Here is a 23,284-nt window from a genome sequence, read left to right on the forward strand (position 1 = left end):
GAAAATTGGAATTGATTCAAAGATATGTAATCATATGTTTTCGTCAAGACCATGAAGATAATTAAAACAATGGAGCAGACAAAAGCTTTTTAAATCTTTATTGAAAGTGTGGAAAAAGACAATGGAAAGAAAATTGATATGGCTTAACTTCAAACTAAAGATTAAATCATTGACAAAGTAGATATTTGTACTGTTTTTTTTTAACTGTTCATTCAACCAAAACAAGAAAGGGAAAAACATCATTATTTATATGAGTGGTAACTACCACCCGTAAGGCACAGAATATTTTCAAGTGAAAGAAATCATGACATTTTTCATTTCAAAACTAAATGTTTGGAAAATGTATAAAAAGTTGGATTTGGTGAAGAATGTACGTATCCATATTCCACTCAAACCAGCATCTAAATTGTTTTTAAAAATGAGAAATATTTAAGACCATCTTTAAATAATGTTTGTTTCGCCTTTCCTGACTTTGGAAGAAAATTTGATGGGTAGGTAAATGAGAAAAATTTAGTCGGTTTTCCGGGGGAAATTCTACTCTGTGTAGTAGTTATAGAATGCGATTTCCCCCAAAGCCAATTTCCCCCAAATAAAATATAATTGATATACTTAAGTTTTGAAGAGGAGGGGCGGTACATTGTAACAAGTGCCCCTTCTCAAAAAATGATGACCAGATGTTATTGAACACCCGTATACGAAGAATGAAAATGAAAATTTTAAATCTCATTTTTCTCAGCAACTGTCAAACCAAATGTTTTTCAGATCAAATGAATCGGTGAAACCAGTGGGACCATGAAGGTTTACCTTGCGACTGTCCGTGCGTCCGTCTGTGTAGCTGTACCTCTTTCTGTCCGAAATGGTTTTCCATACTTTTTCCCAAAACGTTTGAAGTTACTGAGATGAATTTTAGTATGGGAGTGTATCTTGATGAGTTAAAGTTCAATTTTGCATTTTATTCCGCTTCAATATTTTTGTTTTTCGGAATATGACATTTTTAATTTTAGGGGGAAATCCTACTCTAGAGCACAATTTCCGAGGGGAAAGCTGACTTTTGGGGAAATCCTACTCTACAACACCGGTACCTTAAGTATACCTTTACTCAGATGACTAAAAATTCCACTGATAAGAACGAAAAACCACCTATTGCACATTATACACCTATGATTCTTGTGTTAAATTTCAGTTTCAAATAACTAGGTCAATGACCTCGTTTTCATCCTAGTGGCCCCTGAGTATTTCTCGGGATATACCTCAATTTTTCACACTATGACCATTTTTTTCTTCACTCACAAAATATTGCAAGCAACAAAACTCTTTAAATAATGAAATATTATAGCAATGGAGCAGAGTTGCTCCATATAAAGAAATGAGTAGAGTTTGGGCTATAAACGTGATAATTATTACAGTCCGAATTTCCTCTGTCATATTTATATTTTTTCCTATTTTTAATCAAATATTACAAAAATCTGACTGATAGGAACTCTTAATTATTTATAGCCTCATGTTACTTTTGTTACCCTAATTCTCATGGTATTAATATTATATGGGGTCAATGATCAAATTATTGAGATATGTTGTCTGGAGTGGTTTTTGTACATATTTTTGAATTTCTTTATTTCATAGCATTCATTTATTTGAAATAATTTATGAGCTTAAACACATATAATATTTGCAAAATGATGTCTTAAAATACATGTAACCTTTACTTTCTGATTAATACCAGGTATGGCAAACTATAAAAATTTTGACGAAAATGATAAATAAAAAATTTAGTCCGAATTTCCTCTGCATAGCCATACATTGAGTTTTGTTCCTGTATATTTTCTTCAAGTACTAACATATTAAATTTTTAAATTGATATTGAGATAAAACTTGGTTATTTTATCTATTTAGAACAATTTTTGATTTAACAAAATTTATTATACTTTATAAAATTTCCTTTCTGTTTTCTGAAACCTGAGTAAACGTCATCCTTAAAGTACTACTGATCTTATTCCTTTTTTTTTATTATACCGTACAAAATTCATTCTCTAAACGCAAGAAAAGCAAGCCAAGAAATCTCGTTCTGTTTACGCAGCGATGAAGTCAATAAAAGTGTAACTGAAGCAAATCAGCCATATTCCCCAAACGCTGGCAAAGCAATTTATGGCAGCAGATTTCAGGGGGGGGGGGGGTACGTGGATCCGAGGTTTTCAGCTTTCTTAGTTAAAGAAAAATAAACTTGATACATTCCACCATTTATTTCTATCATTAAAATGAAAATATTAACATAGCCAATCAGGATATGTCTAGGTATAACACCGGTAATTGTTTTCACTATGAAATTCCATATGGAATAAAAATCGTTAAAAAAAAATCAGGTATTTGTTTACTTGAAAAAAATATTTAGCAGGAGGTGTTAAACATTAATTACCTGTCACACTAGCTGACACACCCTCACACACAAAACGGTACCTACACGGCATTTTCTGACTTTTCCATCTGCAAATTTAACAGGGCTACCCTCAAATCCACGTGTTTTCAATGTGTTTATAAACATTCCGTGTGCACCGCAGGAAGTAGCCTCCTATGCCCGGAAAAAATAGTTCCTGTCAAAATCCTTTATTTGTTCAAAAAGTACATGATAAAATTTATTAGGCACAGTTACCAAAGTTGTAAAAATGTCTTGGAAGAAAAAAGAAAAGCGTCTCAAAAGAAAGGAAAAATCAATTTTTAAATTTCCTTTTCTTTAATTTACTTTTTTTTTTTTACAGAATCTGATTTAGATGAACCCCTCCTACCCCCCCCCCCCCCCCTTCAAAAAAGAGGGGGTGAAAAGGCTTCTAAATAATTAGTTTTGTACCTATGTTTTAAACCCAGTAAAACTTAAGATCCCTCCCTCAAAACTGCTGACATTCATTGCCTCGTGCTCCATATATCTCCTGGGGGAAGAATCACAGATTAACTTTAATTCGGCTTTTATTGAGTTCGCTCTCCGGATAGAATGCGTAGGTTCTCTTGGCATGCACAATCTGCTTGCATATAAAACTACATATAGACGTGATTAACTGGGATCTTAGTTTTGAGAGATTATAAGATCTTACAATTTTTTTCTCAATAATATGGGGGGGAGCAGCTATCGATCCACTCTTTATTCAGGCTCCTGTGGCAGAATCAAATTTGTTCAGATTATGACCCCTTAGGAATGGTAGTGTAGAGCCATAATGGAAGTCAAAGTTTTACATACACGAAGGGATATATAGAGGGAAATCTTTTAAAATATTCTCAAGAACAGCAAAGCCATAATAATGATTGATGTATGAAAGTGTCAATGGATAAAGATTCATCATTATCCCCGAGAGTAGACATATGGCAGAGTGGGGCCACAGTATGTACCGAAGTTAAACAAGGCTATATGACTGATGTAAGAAAGTTTTAGTCACATTGATATGGAAGTATATTAGACAAAGTAACGAGCACTGGAAGTCGTTGTAACTGATATTGAGTACGTAAAAATGCTAAAAAGACACCGTGTAATTCATGGACTGGAGGTTTGGAGTAGAGTTATGGAGTGGAGTTTGTCCAAGTCAAATTTTGGAAGTCTATTTTCTCTCTCTTTTTTTTAAATGAAAAGGCATAAAAAAGATGTTAGAAGTTTTATTGCATACTTGTTGGCCATTTCATGTCTTGTGACTCAATAGTTTGGCAATTCAAACAATGACCATATTGAAATCTGTAAGTTTCTGACTAATATATTGATGAAGGAGTGACAACCTATTTTTTATGGTAATCGCTGTGTCACTTTTAATGCAAAGAAGTAAGGGAGTAAGTGGATCTTTTAACACACCATACTATATAATAATGAAAATAATTGTATAATGTGTAATTTATTTTAATTAAATTGAATTATCTTTTTTTAAATTTTAGATATGGCAGATAATGAATAGCTAGGTGAGTATAGTATTTTAAAAAATTGACCTCCTTATAAATTGCTATAAATTCTTTAACCATATATAGCTTTGACAGGTTTTTTCAATACGCAAGTTTCGAGATTTATCATCACTTCATGATTGCCAGAATGTACTCTACCAATCTGACTAAAATCATATCCTCGATCCGCTCCTTTGTTTTTTTTTTTATTGTCGCTACACGAGGTGTAGCGACAATAAAAAACAGAGGAGCGGATCGAGGATATGATTTTAATCAGATTGGTACTCTACAACTCGAGAAAATATGAATTAATGTAAAGGCATCATTTTTTGCAGCAAAAAATCGTACCAAAAAAGAAAATATCAGTGGATATGAGACTTTTCAGACGAGGGAAGAGATATGGACCTCTAATAAATAATGCATCTGATCATTGCACGTCGGCAATCTAAATGACATACTATATAATTGATTCTTTTTCTTCTTATATCTAAAAACACAATTTTTTTTTAAAAGAAAATGTTTGTACAATTAAGAAATTCGGTTTCTTTTTATAAAGACTACGACGTTTCTTTCGTTTTCAAGTACCCTACAACTGAAAGCAGATTTGAAAATATGCATAGTTGAGCTTGATAAAATCATCAAATGTATCACTACTTAACATCATTATCTTTTTATAACATTTAATAAATCCTAAAAGCCATAAATACCGTTCATTAAATCATGCACGTTTGTATACAGAAACACCTGTCCCATCTCCATGATGAAAAGGATACTTTTTGCGCCTCTGTTGAAGGAGAGACTGTAAGGACAACTACATTCAATGTACATTAATGGTGTTCGACAGGTGCCAAATATTTGAAAGAGCAGTGGTTATTTTGTCAGTACCATGTCTGTCTATTCACTTCTACTGTAAATTTCTCAATTTCCATATTTACATACAATGAAGCGCATTGAAGTGGTAAAATTTTCCGTTTGAATGGAACGTTCTGAGCTATCTTTAGAACGTTGATTGTCAGACAATGACACGCCCATTTCTTTAGAAAGGAAAAATCGGTCAAATGCTTCATTGGAATACCCGTAGAACAGGTATTCCATAAATATAATAGCCAATCAAGTTGACGGTCTACATAAACACAGAGCAAGCACGTGTTCGACCAATACATGTGAACATATGGAAACTCCAATTACCATGATAAATTCATAATTATGTACAAATTCGTTGCAGTACGTGTGTTACAGAAGCTGGAACTTTCTAAATCTCTCTTATAAGTTATAACTTTAAAAATCTCCATTTCGGTGTAAGTCATGTTGCTTGTCGCAAAGAATGGGGTGTCCTAAAACATTACGACGAATATTATCTTGTTCGTTTCTAAAGAAATGGGCGTGTCATTTTGTTATAATTGACGTTCAAAACATGACTCAGAACGTTTCACCCAAACGGAAAATTTTGCCACTTCAATGCGCTTCATTGTACATCACTGTCAGATTTTAACGTACAAATTTTAATTAGGTCGTATTATGAATTGCCAATCTATTTAATTACAATGCATGAAATGGCCAACAAGTATGCAAAAAAAAATCTATGCTAATGAAATTCCTTTAACATATTTTCTTCCTTTCATATACAAAAAAAATTATGAGACTCCAAAATTTGACTCCAAGCTCCACTCCATAACTCCACTCCAAGCCTCCAGTCCATGAATTACACGGTGTCGTTTAAAAATGTTTAGTTTCGATATTTTTACCTGTCTGACCTAATGTTCAGAGTTAATGTAATCAGACTGTTCGTTCATGAATATTTTGAAATACCAAATGAAAGAGAAAAAAAATCATTTTTGTGACAAGAGTATTTTTGGATGATTAAATGAATAGTACAAAAGTACATCGCGTCGAAATAGAGACCTAAAGCGAAGTCCGCTTTAGGTCCATGGTCGAAACAACTGGGTGCCGCTTGGTTCGAGGACCAGTTTACACATGCAAATCACGTGGTTTATCATATGACTGCATCCTATGATAGTTGCTGTAAACTATTGTCCCACCGGTGTCGCACAAGATGAGGTCGATTTTGATTGTCTTCTCCGTTCTTTTGGTTGCAGCATGTGTATCTGCATTTCAGAGGTAAGGTATTTGCTGATGTTTTTCTGATTTGTGCTTTTAAACCCAAACCATTACACAGGTAAACATGGTAAAGCGTCAATGGTGAATGCATTAGTGATTAGTATTATTGTTGGACATTACTTTCATTGCTCCTCACATGCCCAACAGCCCAAGTAAGACCCTTTTCCAGGGTGAAAAACATTATGTTTAGTATAAACAAAAAGCAAGGAAAAGATTGCACAGAGCAATGGTATTTATTGCATACTTATTACTGTGGCCTCTAAGGCTCTATAGTGAAAAACTTGATATGTACAGATTTAAAACTATATCTTTGTAACCCAAATTCATCCACAGCAGTACACAAGTTGGCATTTTCATGAAATGTTTATCCTTTATTTTTCAGAATCAAACTACACAAGTTTGACAAAACAGTTCGTGAGACTTTATTAGAAAAAGGAACAAGGGTAGAAAGTTTGAAGAGGAAATACAGTCGGTTAATCACAGGCCCTGAACCAGAGCCTCTGTCTAATTATATGGATGTAAGTCCTTATCATTAAAACAAAGTTACGTTTGATGGTAATCATGGTATTGCTGTATTTAAGACATGGCTTGAAATTACTTACTTTTATTTTGGTACAAAATATTGATTGGAATCATGCTATAGTGCTAATGATATACAATTTACACATACACCATCATATTATATTTTACGAAATTTCAGTTGATATTTATGACATTATTTATATTTGTTGCAACCAACATGTTCAGTCAAATAAAATCAGCACTGGATTTCCAGAGCATCAATATGTGGGTGTGTATTACATGTAGTATTAGTTTGTGTCTCAAAGCTCAATTAAAGCTTAGTCCTCCTTGTCATCTTGTTGTTTAAGGACTTAAGGACTTAAAGATAAGTAAATTGTGTATATATTTGCTGTATTTTGCATACCACCACTAGACTTGGGTTGATCTTGGCCTTGAAGTTGGGGGGGAGGGCTATCATTGTTTAGAATGACCTGTTTAGTGTTAGCTAATTTACTTATTTATGAATAGGTAATGTTATAAAGATTGTTAAGAAATAGGTTTAATGTAGGTTTATGAATAGGTAATGTTATAAAGATTGTTTAGAAATAGGTTTAATGTAGGTTTTTGAAGTAATACCTGCTAATATGTATGTACTGATTAGAAGATTCTGCTTTATTCAAACTGATATCTGTGCTGAAAGTAGTGATGATATAGATCGATGCTTATTTAAGTGAAAATACTGGAAGTTGGTATGTATACTAACATAAATGTTGACCAGTACTTGGATCAAAACTATACCATATGACTTTGTTTACAGGCTCAGTACTATGGTGTGATTGGAATTGGCTCACCTCCCCAGCAGTTTAAGGTCATCTTTGACACTGGTTCATCAAATCTCTGGGTTCCATCAAAGAAATGCAAACTGTCTGACATTGCTTGCTGTAAGTTTAGACACACTGGATTATTTCTTTATGAAGGACAACAAAGTGTAGTTATGGTTAAGAAAAAGTTAAAATAAAAATTAAATAAAATATATTGTTACTGTATCATGACACCACCACCACCCTTCCCAAAGGAAACTTTTTAATATTTCTGATCCTTTATTGTATTCATACAGATAAGTAAAAGCATCGCAAATGTAACAATTAATTTTTCAAGTATTGTTTAAAGTTACATAGAAAACATACATTCAATATATTAACAGATATTCAATAAATCATTTCAGTGCTGCACAATAAATATGACAGCACTAAGTCCTCAACTTATAAAGCTAACGGAACAGATTTTGAGATTCGCTACGGAACAGGAAGTCTGAAGGGTTTCTTAAGCACCGACACTGTAACGGTAAGGTCATACATTGTAACATACATTCAAATTATTTTGCTTTCCAAATTTAATTCAATCTTGTGTATCAACTGGGTAGTGTCAATTATCATAAGTAAGTTGGCGAAACTTCTACATGTTCTGACTTTTCAAAGTGTAACATACTGTAAACACACTCAAATTATTGCATATTCCAAATTTATTTCAATCATGCATTTCAACAGTGAACTGGTTAGTGTTAATTATCATATAATGATGAAAAAGTTAGGGAAACTTCTACATGTTCTGACTTTTCAAAGTGTAACATATATTGTAAACGCACTCAAATTCTATCACATTCCATATTTAGTTCAATCGTATGTTTCTACTGGTAAGTGTTAATTATCATATGTAAGTTAGTGAAACTTCTTCATGTTTTAATTTATCATATTTGTTTTAATCATATATTTATTGCAGCAAAAGCATTCACTTAAAATATTTAATACACAGAATTTTATTTAATGATGGCGATTATATTTTTATAAGGACTTGCATACATTTTCAGTGATGGACCTACCCTCCTTAAAAAATTGTCGGTTTGAGTATAAGTCAAGTCAAACAAAAAAAAAGCTGAACGATGAATGACCTCAGATGGTTTTAGTGAATGTGCACACTGCTTTACAGGAAATTATATACAGAGATCACTTGTGTTATACCCTGTCAAGAAGTGGTACTTGTACATATAATCTCATTCAAGTAACTGTTTGGCACTCTTAGTTCACATTGTAGGTGGTTAATGACTTCATATAAAATGTATCATTATAATAAGGACATTTTATAGATGACTTTCATCAGATGTAGACAAATGACATTGTGCACGTAGAGTCGTAGATTGCTATTTCATTGATTATGTGTAATTTATACATCAGTAAGTAATATGGTCCATAAACTTTGAATTTAACCTATTTATATTTATCAGCATAAGTACTTCACTAGTGACCCTGAATCTTAACTGAGTCTTACAGTAAATTAAGGTTTGAGAGATAATTTTTGACTATAGATATATAATAGTATGTCACAATAGACTTAAAGTCCTTTGTTATCTCTCAAGATGTTTGAACAAGTTCACAGTCCGCATCCACTATCTGCTTAACTTGCATCATGCGTAACTATAAAAAGATGTCATAAACCAAGTGAACAGGCAATTTTTTTTTTAAAAACAAACATATAAACTTTATTATATGCTGGTGATGTTCTACAGGCATCTACAATTAAAATCTCATTATGATTATATGTTTAATTGGAAATTGTATGATATGTATTACTTTTTGTGAAAGGTCATTTCTTGCAACAGGATTTATAATGGTATTAAAACAAAAAAAATCTGGTTTAATGCAACACACCAATATCTTATAGATCGGAGACATCAAGGTACAGCACCAGACATTTGCTGAGGCTACAGAGCAGCCAGGAATCACATTTGTGGCCGCTAAGTTTGATGGAATCCTGGGTATGGGCTACCCCCAAATCTCAGTAGATCGTGTGTTACCAGTCTTCAATAACATGGTCAATCAGAAACTGGTTCCAGCACCCATCTTTTCTTTCTACCTAGACAGGTGTGTATTACCATCATTTAATATATAATTCATCTTCTTTCTTGTTTGAATTTCTTAGACATCCATCTCACCTCTGGCTTGTGCACCAGGTATCAAACCCTGACTACTTTTTAGGCACAGTGCATGCAAAGCACAACACTTTTATCATGTTTAAATAAATGGTAAAATTTGCAGAAATCCTAGTGGTAAAGAAGGTGGTGAGCTTATTTTGGGAGGCAGTGATCCTAAATTCTACTCCGGTAACTTCACCTATGTTAATGTGACCCGACAAGGTTATTGGCAGTTCAAAATGGACGGGTAAGTTCTTCTAAACAAAAAACAAAATGTGTACTCCTACACAAAAAACGAAATGTATTTAGAACATTTAATCATGATATTATACACAGATAACATTTTTTTCAAGAATTTAAAAACAAAGTCTTAAATCATCTTCTGTACCTTGTTTGTGTGAACTCAAAAGAATATTTAGTCCTGACAGAAATACAGTTTTGTAACAACTTGTCTCATCAAAGTGATGTGCTTACCATTTTATGCAGTCTATACTTGAAGTGGTCATGACATTATCATACACTTTACCTGTATACTCATGTTCTATATATTTAAAATCTAATTATGGTAGACTAAATTTTAAGTAAAGAGTCAAGTTTTGCACACAATTCAGATTATATTTTTTCTGGAGATAGTCCTCTCTCATTATTAGAGTTAAGCTGAATGGTAAAACCACTAAATACTGCTCGGGAGGCTGTAAAGCTATAGCTGATACCGGAACCTCTCTATTGGCTGGCCCATCATCAGAAGTCAAGTCACTCAATGAAGCCATAGGAGCAAAACCATTCGCAGCTGGAGAGGTAGGCCCCCTGATTGTTGGAGTTGTTCCACTCCATTTTCAGAAGAGGGGGGAAATTAAATTTCGTTTGTATGTCTGTCTATCAGTCTAAGTAGCTCTCAGTCATCACAAAAACATTTACAGGCTGTAACTCGGTACACTCTTTTTCTTAACAACTATCATGGGATTCATAATCTGTTACCTTAAAGGTAGACTCTCAGGAAAAAAAGGCAACTGTACATGTTTTATATTACAGATGTTTGCATCTTTTGTGAGAGCTTTGCAAAACTTAAGTTTTTTAAAAACCTTCATGATGATTGATGCACACTTGAAATCTTCAATTATGATTTTCTGATAAGTGATATGTACTGTTGTTAGGTGAAAATAAATTTATAATTTTTTACAGTACACAGTAGATTGTTCAAAGATTCCAAGTTTACCTCCACTTAGCTTTACCTTAAATGGAAAAGATTTCACTCTACAAGGCAAAGACTACATATTGACAGTAAGTATAGAATAGAAACAATTGGAAGCTGTTAGATTGTATTTATCTTATCATTAATAAGTACTTTCCACATGTATAAGAATTTTATGAAATTATCATTCAAAGTGAAATATATATTCTACCACTCATATCTTCCTTTACACTGTGCCTGCGCTACAACACAGAAAATCCCAATGCATATATTCACTTTCACGTTGTCTGTTAATAAACACAGTACATGCTAGAGTAGAATAAAAATAAGTTCCACCCCGTTTTAATTTTTAGGCTATGTTAAATGCATGTATAAGTCCCATGAGAAATTCTAGACCTTTTATTGCTTTATAGAGTTAAATTTTTTTATGAGGAAAATACAAGTTGTTGAACTTCAGCTTTTTTTTTTTTCAAAATATTGCTCATCAGGTATGCCTTAGCTTTTAATTCAATATTATTTTTTTTAATAATAAATGAAAAATATTCAAGTTGTTGAACTTTTTTCTAAACAAAATAATATGTTTAAAGGGTATATATTGATACTGTTTAGATGTCACTTCCTACAGTTTTTAGTGTAAAAAGTTTTATTATTTTTGTGAGAATTACCAGAACTGCATCACAAAAGATAGGATGGTTTGATATCCACGTGGCAGTTTTCTCCTTGTTTTAGATTCTGCAGTCACCTGATTTTTGCCTTTTTTAAGAGTCTATATCTCAAGAGAAGACAACCAGGTCAAACGATACAAGGGTTGTATTTTGACAATCATCTAGGCCTTGAATATATCCATTAAATTAAAACTTTGATCCATTTTTGAACAATAACATTTATTTTATTCTCATTTATCAGAATAAAATTGACTAGACAGTGATCATTGATGTAAAATGGAAATCTCTCTAGATACAGAATTCAAAGTACATGTTTGTGTACATGTATATGAGAAGCTTATAATTAGATTGAATGAATGTATTGTATAACTATGTAGATTAAAAACGTTTTTTTTATACCCATGAAAGATATTCTGTAATTCCTGATTTTTGAGGCACAATTGTTTTTTCTCAGTGTTGCTAAATAGATTTTTTTTTCATTCATTTTTCCATGAGTAACATTTTTTTTATTTAAACTTTCACACATATTACCGGGTACAAGCATATGTACAAACTTCTGTATGAATATATGTACGTACAAAATCAGTAAAGACTAATTATAGTTGAAACTTATTCAAAATCAGTGCAAAAGTTTATTAGGAAAGAAGATGTCAGATGTGTAAGATATTTTGATACTGACAATTTCCTTATATAGCATTGTTGAGGAAACAAAATGATTTTGTACATTTGAATGCAATGTACAATATAAATTCTTTTGTTGAAGAATGACATATACGTCATTTTGATTAATAAGTGCACCATTAGTAATTGTGCACTGTTTAAATAATTACAGGTGACTGAGATGGGTCAAACAATATGCTTGAGTGGTTTTATAGGTCTGGACGTACCTGCTCCAGCTGGACCTCTGTGGATCTTAGGAGATGTTTTCATTGGCGCCTTCTACACAGAATTTGATATGGGCAAGAACCGCGTCGGATTTGCCAAAACTGTTAACTAAATATAATGGTTTTGATCTAGAATGTCGCAGTTCAGAACCACATTTTGATATTACAGTTCTAAGAGTTGGTGTGTGTTCACTTTAAATAGATTAGAGGGTAGAAGTTATGGAATGTTTTGTGAAGTACATACAGGATGATTTGTTTAAAAGCAGTTTGTCAGATACATTCCTCTTAGATCTCACACAATTACAGATTTGGAAAAAGGACAGATATTTCCATATCAAAATCTATATGGATACACAATACACATACACACTGTAGATTCTTTAGAATGGTAGACATCAAATCTCGAGAATATGAATTCCCAGTTGCTCTTTTGAATAAGATCCTTAACCTGTATTTCAGTAATAAAAGTAAAATTGAATTTTAAAGGGATTATTTCTTGTGAATACATATCACAATTTTGCTTGAATTTAGGAATCTACATTAAGTTTACTCTATCCCTTAACAATATATAGACCATTTGTTAGTATTGTTCTTAGCAGAAGAGCAGCTTGAGAAGCATATTTGGAATGTCTATGCAGATGAAAGTGCTTTATTTTAACTAATATTAGTTATCGTACATTCTTACTAACAATTCTTTATTTCTGCTTCACCTATTTAAGCTTTCAGGTGTGGTTTGGTGATTATGTAATCTTGTGTTAGATTTTCTGCATGGAGTGGTCAATGATTTTCTAACTTAGTAGCGACTCCTGTTGTTTAGCTCTCTGACACCAAACCAGAATCGGAATTAATATACTGATGAAATTCCGCTCTATCGAAGCTGCAGAATTCTTGTAGAAAAGCATTTCATCATTTTTCAATCTCTTAAATTTATTAAAAGAAATTTTAATTACTAATAATACTCAAAGACTTTTGCAAAATTGAAGAAAATTTAAATTTTCTTAGGAGAAGCAAGAGAACACTTGGAGCATAATTGGAGTGGGCTACAGAAAAAAAGCTTAGCATTTGACATCACTATTTAATTAGTTGTATTAAAGATATATTTGACTTGATACTTAACTAATGCATGTTTTATTTAATTTAAAAAAAGACTGAGTTGATATATCAAATGCTTAATTTACAGCTTTTTTAAAAATAATTTTTTTCTCAGTATAGAAAGCAAAAACTGTATGCTTGGTTTTCTCGTATTGGAGCCTGCATGTAAATAAAAAAGTTCTCAATGGCGAGTGGTGCTTGTTTGGGAAGAAACAGTGCCATAATTTTGATTTATCAAAAATGCTTAAAATCACATGCATGACAAAATAGTAGAAATACTAGTTTAATAAGTTATTCATGTGTATTTTGTACGTACATGTAGTTTGTTTGCTTCACGTCTATATAATATCGCCTGGCAGAGCCTCGCTGTTTGCTACCCTATATGTAAACGATTCTTATGGACTAGAAGTTGTAATATGTTTGTCTGCATATTTTCATTTTGCATGACAAGTTTTGCACGCTTTTCATGTATTTTGCAATGTGTGCAAATCACCACCACTAAACGTTGCACTAATATCTCCCATTCTCTTTAACTTCTTCAAATCCATTAACCAGGTTTCACAACAAGGGCAGACTATTTGCCTGAGCGGTTTCACGGGTCTTGATGTACCTGCCCCTGCGGGCCCCTTATGGATTTTGGGGGACGTTTTTATTGGTCGATTTTACACCGAGTTCGATCTTTCAAACAACCGAGTGGGATTCACCAATGTTGTCAATCCATCAGACGCATAATAGTCGTCAATTGTATATTACAAATACTTCGTGTGTGAATTCAGAATGTAAATTTCATTATCATATCTGTCAGCTTTATCATATAATAAAGTTATTTATTTTCTGATTATTTTTTTATTGAGTCTTTATGTCTGCAAACTAGAGTTGCGCTCAAGAAAAAAAAAACTTGTGTTACTGTTGGAGAGTTTAAAGTTATGAACCCTATTCGTAACACAAATGTTTGACTGTCTGCCATATTCGATTGGTATTTCACTATATTTGAGGGCCCCTATCATAGGTCATTTACATGTTTATTGTTCAGTGTACATTCAGTCGTCACCGGTGTAGACGGACGTATATTATACAGCACTCGGTAGCGACAAAAATAATTACTTCTTCTAATGGAGGAGAGTAAGATACCAAAGAAACTTGCAACAGTTGCATGGGTCAATGCAATGTACAAACAAACACATATATAGGTAACTACAATAAAATGTATTTACAAAGGTTATGCAAAACATTTTCAGAACCTGCAGATCGGACTTTCTTAGGGCTTCAACTGCAAATTAATGTATACTGATATGAAATATAATCCTGCCGGGGATACAAGTACCGATTTCATGTATTCAAATAATAAAGAAGATAAAGGTTCCAAAAGTTTGGGTCCATTCTTTCAATTTGTATTAGAATTGCACAAACTTTTATTTTATTTTTTTTTCGAGTATTACCTGAGACGATAAGTAAAACAAGAAGGAAAGAGATGTGTACATTAATGTAGACTCTGTTAAAAGTGGAGAAAATGTGGGAGGATATTGAAACCTTTTAAAAATGGTTAGTTTGCCGAATGCATACCATTAATCCAGTTCACTAATATTGATTTCTTGTTCGTGCATTTGAATTTACGAAGCACATAACAACATGGTAGTGTACTATTTTTCAATAAATTAGGCTGTCTTTTTACTTTAGTATAATCTATAAATCCTCGTCAACTATAACCCAATCTGTCGGTTTGTCCCCTATACATACTGAATGCATTGTACGGAATCTTACATTTATTCGATCAAGACACCGTAGGCATGATCAGTGTGCAGAGATGCTTACCCCTTCGTGGTACCTGATCCCATCTATGATTTCTATCTCAAGAGTTTGCATGATTTAATGTTAACTGGCTTCCTGATCTTGATTATGTTTTTATAATCCCTTGCCACTTCCCGCATTTCAAGTGATGTTACAATGTATTTTAGAACGCCTACTCTTGTATTGATTTGCGGAAATTTTGACAATCAATCAATTGACTGTAACAATATTGACAAGGGTGTCAGGGATATGAAAGTTTGTTGATTATTTTAAAAGCACTTGTCAGGAAAATGAAGTACTGAGTAGTTACATGTATTCACGCACTAACACGATGTAATAGAACTAACACGATATAATATAGAAGAAGGAAAACGAAAAGTAACTAAGCTAAAAACTCCATGGGAACAACACGAAATTGGAGCCGAGCAAACATGGACCTCTAAAACTTCAGATATTGGGTCAGGTACCATGGAGGAGAAATCGTCCCCTGTCGACCGGTCACACCCACCATGTACTCCTTGTCACGATCGGACAAACCTATAAAATCCATAGAAATTTGAAATAATGACTTTTCAATTTTGGTGAAAAACGGCAATCAACATATTACGAATACATTAACGAACGATTTCATTGCGTGGAAAGTCATTGTATCGACCATAGAACTCGAGAAATACTAAATTTAAACAGGGCTTCTATCATCAATTTATAAAATTAATGTAAATACGTTGCATCGTTTTGAAAATTGCTTGCACTAGAGCATGATCTTGCGTAATCGAATCAAGTTGGAGACATACATGTATACTTGATATAGTACAGTGTATATATAGCTACATTGATAAGGGAAGTTGATGATAGAAAAGTTTATTAATAATGTATATCATGTTGTATTTTTTTTCAACGAAAAATATCCAAATGTAAAACAAACGTGTCACCGTGTGGTGTCTTTATTCAAAGAGATATATCAATTCAACTTTAAAATGAAAAATAAAATATTGAAAAAAATGTATGTCGTCAATATAAGCGTAAAATTGAAGGCCACGGGAAGAGGCTTTTTCTTTTCACATACCCAAGTATATGTTTTAAATAAATTCTAGGAAGGTGTTTGATCTCCAAACACTGTATATATTTTGTCAATTAGTACTCAAAAATATTTTTTTTATCGACTTCAGTATACTTGTAACATTTCCTGTACAACCACAATGTTTTCAACATTTTTTCCAAATGGCCATGACAATGTAAATTTTATTGAAAAAGAAGCTGTGTGCGATTTCAGAAGGTCGTGGAAGGTTAAACATTTTTGGCATTAAGCTTTCAGTATGTTTCCGAGCATTATGTAATGTCTTTAAAAATTCTTCTTTTTTTTCTATTTTATCGTGCTGGGCCAATTGGCAGTTACTGTATGCCTGTGATGTATCGTTAAACATCATAATGTTGTGATGTGGTAATGATTCATTGCTAATCATGCGATGAAAGTGTCATTACAAATCAATAAAACAGCGCAAAGCACTTTATATGTTTTAGAAAATCATACAATGAATTATTAAAACTTAGTTTATAACTCATCTTTTTTGGTTTTTGTATATGGACAGCTGCGACAACGTCTGAAAAATGATTTTGCACATTTGCTTCAACTCTGTGTGTTTTTGATTTATCTTTTTCACGTTAAAGGAGTGAATGGACAATTTTGGGTCTTCCAGTATATCGAACAAGTTAACGTACTTTTCTATCTAGCATTGTATTTTAATAATTTATATTTAATTAAAGTAACATATTCTGAAACAAATTTAGTGAATTACATTGCACAAGTCTTAAGTTTCCATTATCTTTTGAAATTAGTTTCTTATTACTTGAAACACACTTAAACATGATGTTAGTTATTAATTAAAGGAAAGATATTAAATTTCCTATGTAATTATTAAAACAATATTGCGTACAAGAGCTTTGATCAACTGTGAAAATCTAATATAATTTTCTTTCATACAAATTCCCATTTAAAAGATCCTAGTATATGATTTATCGAGGACTTATATAAATCCAATAATGAACCAGTTGCGACATATTTTAAAAGCGTCTTTATCGATGATGCTTTGGAGCTATACGAACAGCTGAATCAAAAATGATTTTCGTCTGGCTTGGAATATTTTTGTATTTGAGAACTGCCTTTGCAGAACGACAGAATATTACGATAGGAGTTATTGTAGCTGACGGAGATAAGCTGCCCTTTGCCATTTATCGCACGGGACCAGCTATTGAGATGGGGATGGAAAAACTGCAGGAAATTTTGGAGGAGGAAGCAAATATCACCTTCATTCTCAGAGTGCCCCAGGCCCAGTGTGTGGCAGACAAGGTCGGCGCGATAGCGGCGGAAATGTACTATGTAGGGAATGTGTCGGCTTTTATTGGACCTGGTAAGTGACCAATTCCTGTCATCCAACAAAAAAAAGTTATCAAATGTTAGAAGTTTTGTGGAATACTCAAAGCAAAATGTATTTGAATTTTTTTTAGACGTATGTGGATGTTATTTATCGAGATCCGTTGAAGCATTTTTTGTCTTGTTTTATCTGCAACGAATATTTTAGAAATTATCTTTAAAGAGTGACTTTACTGTTCTATTTTAACAACAAATGTTATCTGTACTTTAAGGGTACTTAACACAAACAAAAAATGGATGCACGGATTGATATACATTTTTTGGCTGATTTTGATTTGAAATGACAGAAATAACAAATCCCTGAAATATAAAGAAATCGTAGGTTTTCTGTTTTCGTTCTTGCTTAAATTGAGACATTTTAATGCTTCCTATATAATTCCATACAAAATTTTGCTCAAATTTTTAACCTTATGAAAAAAGCTTTAAATATTTTTAAACTATACTTGGCAAACATTATTCAGGTTACCAATTCAAATGTAAATCTATGAGAAATATTGCTGATTTCTGTTATTTATCCTTAAGGCTGTAGCGCTGCAGTGGATGTGGTCGGGAGAATGGCCAGTTACTGGAATTATCCCATTCTAACTCCAGTCGGTACCAACGAAGATCTCGGCGACAAAGGAGATTTTAAGACTCTCACGAGGCTTGCCTACAACTATGTACAGTTAGGACGATTTTATAGATACGTTTTCAAAGAGTTTAATTGGACCGACATTACTGTTATGTATGATTTGATGGGCAAACGCACTCTACCGAGTAGGGTCCTGAACAGAATTGTTGGCGAAAACTTACAAGTGGAATTTGAAAAAGCGGGGCTAAGATCGACACTCCTGAAGTTTGTATCTGATTCGGAACAAGATTACCAAGAACTTTTGACCACTGCAAGCACAACATCAAGAGGTTAGATTTGGGCTGATAGAATCGTAGTTAGCAACTCTTGATAGAGTAGGTAATTTTGAAGGCTCATATAAAGTAGTTAATTGTCAGTCAATAGTTCTGAAAAAGATATGAATGGTTTTTGTTTAGTTTTGAAAATTTACCTGAAATCTTATGTTGGGATGAGAGTTAAAAGGTTGTATTCTGCTATGCATGACGGTACATTCCCATGTACCTTTAACAAGCTACATAGTACTCCTTTGTACGTGTACGTATCACATCAAAAAACTTTTCCCATGTTGCGTTGATACTGCTCTTATCATAAAGCATATACATGTATGACATTCTATTCTTTTTTTATTGAAAAAAAAAAACCAAAAATGTAACAAAAAGAGACTTTGGGAAAAAAGTGCCTTATAATTTACTCACAAACATAATTCTCGTCACACTTTCTTATTGCCCTGTTCACACGACAAGTTTAATTCGCAGTAATTTAATGCGAAGTAAACTAATGCGAATCAAACTAATGCGAATTAATGCCCTGTTCACACGGAGAGTTAGCTTCGAATTAAACTAAGTTTACTGCGAATTAGCTGGCATACAATGCGAATAAGTTTAATTAAAGTTGCGCATTAAATTAGCATTAGCTGTGTGAACGCTAAGCGAAGCTAATTCGAATTAAATTTGGCCACGTAATAGCAAAATTTAGTCAAATGCCACTTTCGGTGGTCAGCTATAGGTACTTGTGCTATTTTTGAGTGAAAAACTAAGGAAAATTTTGTTATAATCATCAAAATGTGCATACAGACACTTTGCCATTATGTCAAAGGGATCTGCTTTTGCATAAGGTGACGTGATCTGCAAATGACGTCATAATAGCCGTGCTGACGCCGGGCTGCAGAAGTAAAATTTTAATTCGCATTAGTTTACTTCGAATTAGCTGTCGTGTGAACGCAATTTAATTCGCATTATTTTAATTCGCATTAGTTTACTTCGCATTAATTTACTGCGAATTAAACTCTCCGTGTGAACAGGGCATAAATTGCGTTCACACGACAGCTAATGCGAAGTAAACTAATGCGAATTAAAATTTTACTTCGACAGTCAGGCGTGAGGAAGGCTATTATGACGTCATTTGCAAATCACGTCACCTTATGCAGAAGCAGATGCATTTGACATAATGTCACAGCGTCTGGGGACATATTTTAGTGATTAACACATTTTTTCTTAGTTTTTCACTCAAAAATAGCACAAGTACTTAAAGCTGACCACCGACATGACGCATTTGACTTAATTTTGCCATTACGCATGCCCCAAAATTTAATTCGAATTAGTAATAGCGTTCACACGGAGCTAATGCGAAGTAATTTAATGCGCAGTAAACTAATGCGAAGTAAACTAATTCGCATTAAATTCTCCGTGTGAACGCCATGCGAAGCTAATTCGCAGTAAACCAACGTTTAATTCGAATTAAACTCTCCGTGTGAACAGGGCATTAATCTGAAATGAAATGTTTGCTAACACGATTAATAATAGATAGATATGTAAAGTTAGCTACTAGTAACTGGCTACCATTAGCTGGCTACAACAAGTGGGTAAAGTTGGCTACAAGTAACTGGTTACGCGAAGTAAGTAAAGTTGGCCACTAGTAAAATTTGGCTACTAGTAGCTGGCTACGACAAGTGGGTAAAGTTGGCTATTAGTAACTGGCTATATACTAGAAAATAACTTGAACCTTCTAGTACCTTTTGTGTAAAATTATGCAATTTATGGACACAAATGTTGATATTATTGAAGTAGCTGGATTTTTACATCGCTGTTATCTACTGATATTGCTGATAAAACTATCTCTTAGCTTTTGCACATGATCTGGCACTGATGATACTAAGATATCGAAAGTAATAAACTCAGCTACTAGTACCTTATGTGTAAAATTGTGGAATTTGGGGTACAAATGTTGATATTATTGAAGCAGCCGGATTTTTACTTAGCTGATATCTTGGTACCTTTATGTCCTGTTCACACGGAGAGTTTAATTCGCAGTAAATTAATGCGAAGTAAACTAATGCGAATCAAACTAATGCAAATTAAATTGCGTTCACACGACAGCTAATGCGAAGTAAACTAATGCGAATTAAAATTTTACTTCTGCAGCCCGGCATCAGCACGGCTATTATGACGTCATTTGCAAATCACGTCCTTATGCAGAAGCAGATCCATTTTACATAATGGAAAAGTGTCTGTATACACATTTTAATGATTAACAAAATTTTCCTTAGTTTTTCACTCAAAAATAGCATAAGTACCTATAGCTGACCACCGACAAGTGGAATTTGACTAAATTTTGCCATTACGTGTGAACAGGGCATTAGTGCCAGTGGAAAAGCTGAGAGATTGTTTTATCAGCAATATCAGTGGATAACAGCGATGTAAAAATCCAGCTACTGCAAGAATGTCAACATTTGTATCCATAAATTGCATAATTTTACACAAAAGGTACTAGAAGGTTCGAGACATTTAATAGTAGCCAGTTACTAGTAGCCAACTTTACTTACTTCTCGTAGCCAGCTACTAGTAGCCAACTTAACCCACTTGTCGTAGCCAGCTACTAGTAGCCAACTTAACCCACTTGTCGTAGCCAGCAGCTAGTAGCCAACTTAACCCACTTGTCGTAGCCAGCTGCTAGTAGCCAGTTATTAGTAGCCAGCTTACATATCTATAATAAATAATGTTTCAAAACTTTAACAAACCTAACTGTTCCTCTAATTAAGTATTCATTTTATAAACACGCCTGTGTGTGGATGGACACACTATCCTGCTTCTAGTAACATTTTCCTGGCATGTTATAACTCATTGAATATCAATAATTCAACGTTTGGTGTATTCTCTTGCGCTATTCTGGTTTTACGGAAATACGATATAAATTAAATATTAATTGCAAGTTATATTTATTGAAATATAAGGTCATAAAAAATTTAATGTTCTAGGCGAAATAATTTCTAAACCAATTTAAAGATATTTGATCTTTTAAAACTGTAACTCTAGATTGATTACGCTGTTCTCGAAAGCTACATCAATCAAGAGGGTTTCGCATCAATTTGAAAATGATTTCATTGTGAATCATTTAATTGATCAAAACTCCGAAGTAATCGAGGAAACATTTTCTTCGATACCAAAACTAACATGTTGTGTGATTTGTATTTCTTTCAGTGTTTGTGATAGCATGTGACAGTGTCGCCCTCCGAGAACTGATGGTAGTGGCTCACTCCCGAGGGATGACGAACGGCGAGTACGCTTTTGTGTTTTATGAGGCATTTCGAGGAGATGGCAATGGGGATATTTCCTGGAGCCAATCGGACGAAAATGATGGAGTAAAGTGAATTTCCTTCTCATTTTTTAAAATATTTGAATGCTTGAAGTACATATCCATGCACAATATTTGATATAAAGCTGTTTTATGTTTTGCAAAGAATTGAGGTTATCAATTCAAACTATCCTAATTCAACACTTTATTTCTTGCCCAAAGTCAATGGATATAAAAAGAAATAAAAAAAAATATGCAAACATAATAATGCAGAATCTTCTTATTCAGAATATTCTTTTTATTTCTTAAACTATCTTAATGATTAACTGTTTCCTTAAATGAAAATGAATGTTGTTCTTTCAATGTAGATTGTGAAGAAAGCATACGAATCGTTGTTTGTTGTCAGTCTGTTTAAACCAGCAAGTAATGAGTTCAGAACTTTTGAATCAAAGGTGAAAAACAGATCCATGGAGCTTTACAATTTTAGCTTTGATGACCGAGGTTATGAGGTGAGTACAACAACATTATATTAAGCATTAAGTTGTTGAAAATACGCCTGAATAAGCCGTATTCCTGCCTGTTTGAATACAAATTACCTGAAAGAAATTCAACTTTAATAATAACAAACAATTATCATGCCGATTAAACATTTAAATTGTGAAATGGGGAAACATGGGCTAAAAACTGAAGAAGTGGAAGCAGGTGCGTGGATGATTACTTATATATGTATGTATGCATCCCCAGTCCGCTGTGAGCCCTATGTCTTGATCTGGTAAACCAAGTTATCCGTAGGAAATGAATTTAAACATTAAAAAATAGAGGTACTGTAATCACTGAGCTCACTAAATGCAATGATACTTTCTGCCTCTCATATGATTAAAATGGCAAATTACATGTTTTGCTCTGGGAGACCAAAGTGTCAGATCAAATGGTAAAATAATGCACAAATGGCATTATGCAATACCCTTCAATATTAATTCAACTTGAGGTACTGTGAGCAATGAGCTCACTAAATGATACCCCGTCTCCCATATAAATATAATGTCAGTTTCCATGATTTGCTATGTGAAACCCTTAATATGTGTTGGATTAAAAAATGAAATAGGAGGTCACAATAGCAATATCTAATAAAGTATGAAAGTCTTGTCAAATTTCATTCAATGGTATAAGAGGATTTGCGGATAAGAGATGGGTACCCCAAATCGAAATTGAAGGACGGACGGACATGCCGATAACTATATATACCCTCCCGTTTGAAAAGCGGGAGGTATAAAACTGGCAGTGTCATTGAATTGCAATAGGAAACCCAAAATATGTTTTTAATCCACAAATAAAATAGGATGGAGTTGTTCACAATGACATTTTGTAACAAAGAATCAATGAAATATCATTAATTTTGATTAATAGCATACATGTAAGAAGAGTTGCAGTTAAGAGATGGGTACCACAAAGCGTAACAAACGGACGTACGGACGTACAGCTAGACGGACGGGCATCCCGATCACTTTATACATGTACTCCTCTCACTTTCCAAGCGGCTATATAATTAGAGGTAC

The 23,284-nt window shown here is 33.4% G+C and overlaps 2 protein-coding genes across 4 annotated transcripts in view; both read left to right on the plus strand.

Moving 5' to 3' along the window:
- Window positions 1-5,886: 5,886 nt before the first annotated feature.
- On the plus strand, window positions 5,887-14,167 carry LOC134259671 (lysosomal aspartic protease-like). Of its 2 annotated transcripts, none has more exons than XM_062742294.1 (9): window positions 5,887-6,027; window positions 6,410-6,545; window positions 7,346-7,469; window positions 7,754-7,872; window positions 9,247-9,446; window positions 9,621-9,743; window positions 10,147-10,294; window positions 10,679-10,777; window positions 13,885-14,167. In XM_062742294.1, the coding sequence occupies exons 1-9, from the start codon at window positions 5,963-5,965 to the stop codon at window positions 14,059-14,061; spliced, it is 1,191 nt and encodes a 396-aa protein (XP_062598278.1). In that variant the 5' UTR covers window positions 5,887-5,962; the 3' UTR covers window positions 14,062-14,167. The 2 variants fall into 2 exon arrangements, with proteins under 2 accessions (XP_062598278.1, XP_062598352.1); XM_062742368.1 differs by having other exon boundaries at window positions 12,186-14,037.
- A 2,772-nt stretch (window positions 14,168-16,939) lies between these two features.
- Window positions 16,940-23,284, plus strand: part of LOC134259544 (atrial natriuretic peptide receptor 1-like) — a 34,649-nt gene continuing 28,304 nt past the window's right edge. The window contains exons 1-4 of one of the 2 annotated variants that reach the window (XR_009990389.1): window positions 16,940-17,525; window positions 18,071-18,448; window positions 21,635-21,795; window positions 22,097-22,237. Coding sequence is in view for 1 of the 2 variants with exons in the window: in XM_062742168.1 (XP_062598152.1) it covers window positions 17,234-17,525; window positions 18,071-18,448; window positions 21,635-21,795; window positions 22,097-22,237 (972 nt within the window). In the remaining variant the exon portion in view is untranslated. The remainder of the gene's footprint in view (window positions 17,526-18,070; window positions 18,449-21,634; window positions 21,796-22,096; window positions 22,238-23,284) is intronic. The other variant, XM_062742168.1, reaches the window with a different exon arrangement.

This window comes from Saccostrea cucullata, unplaced genomic scaffold (genome assembly GCF_032062105.1).
Source record: "Saccostrea cucullata isolate Sc308-1 unplaced genomic scaffold, CSIRO_AGI_Scuc_v1 ctg775, whole genome shotgun sequence".
Lineage (NCBI taxonomy): Eukaryota > Metazoa > Mollusca > Bivalvia > Ostreida > Ostreidae > Saccostrea > Saccostrea cuccullata.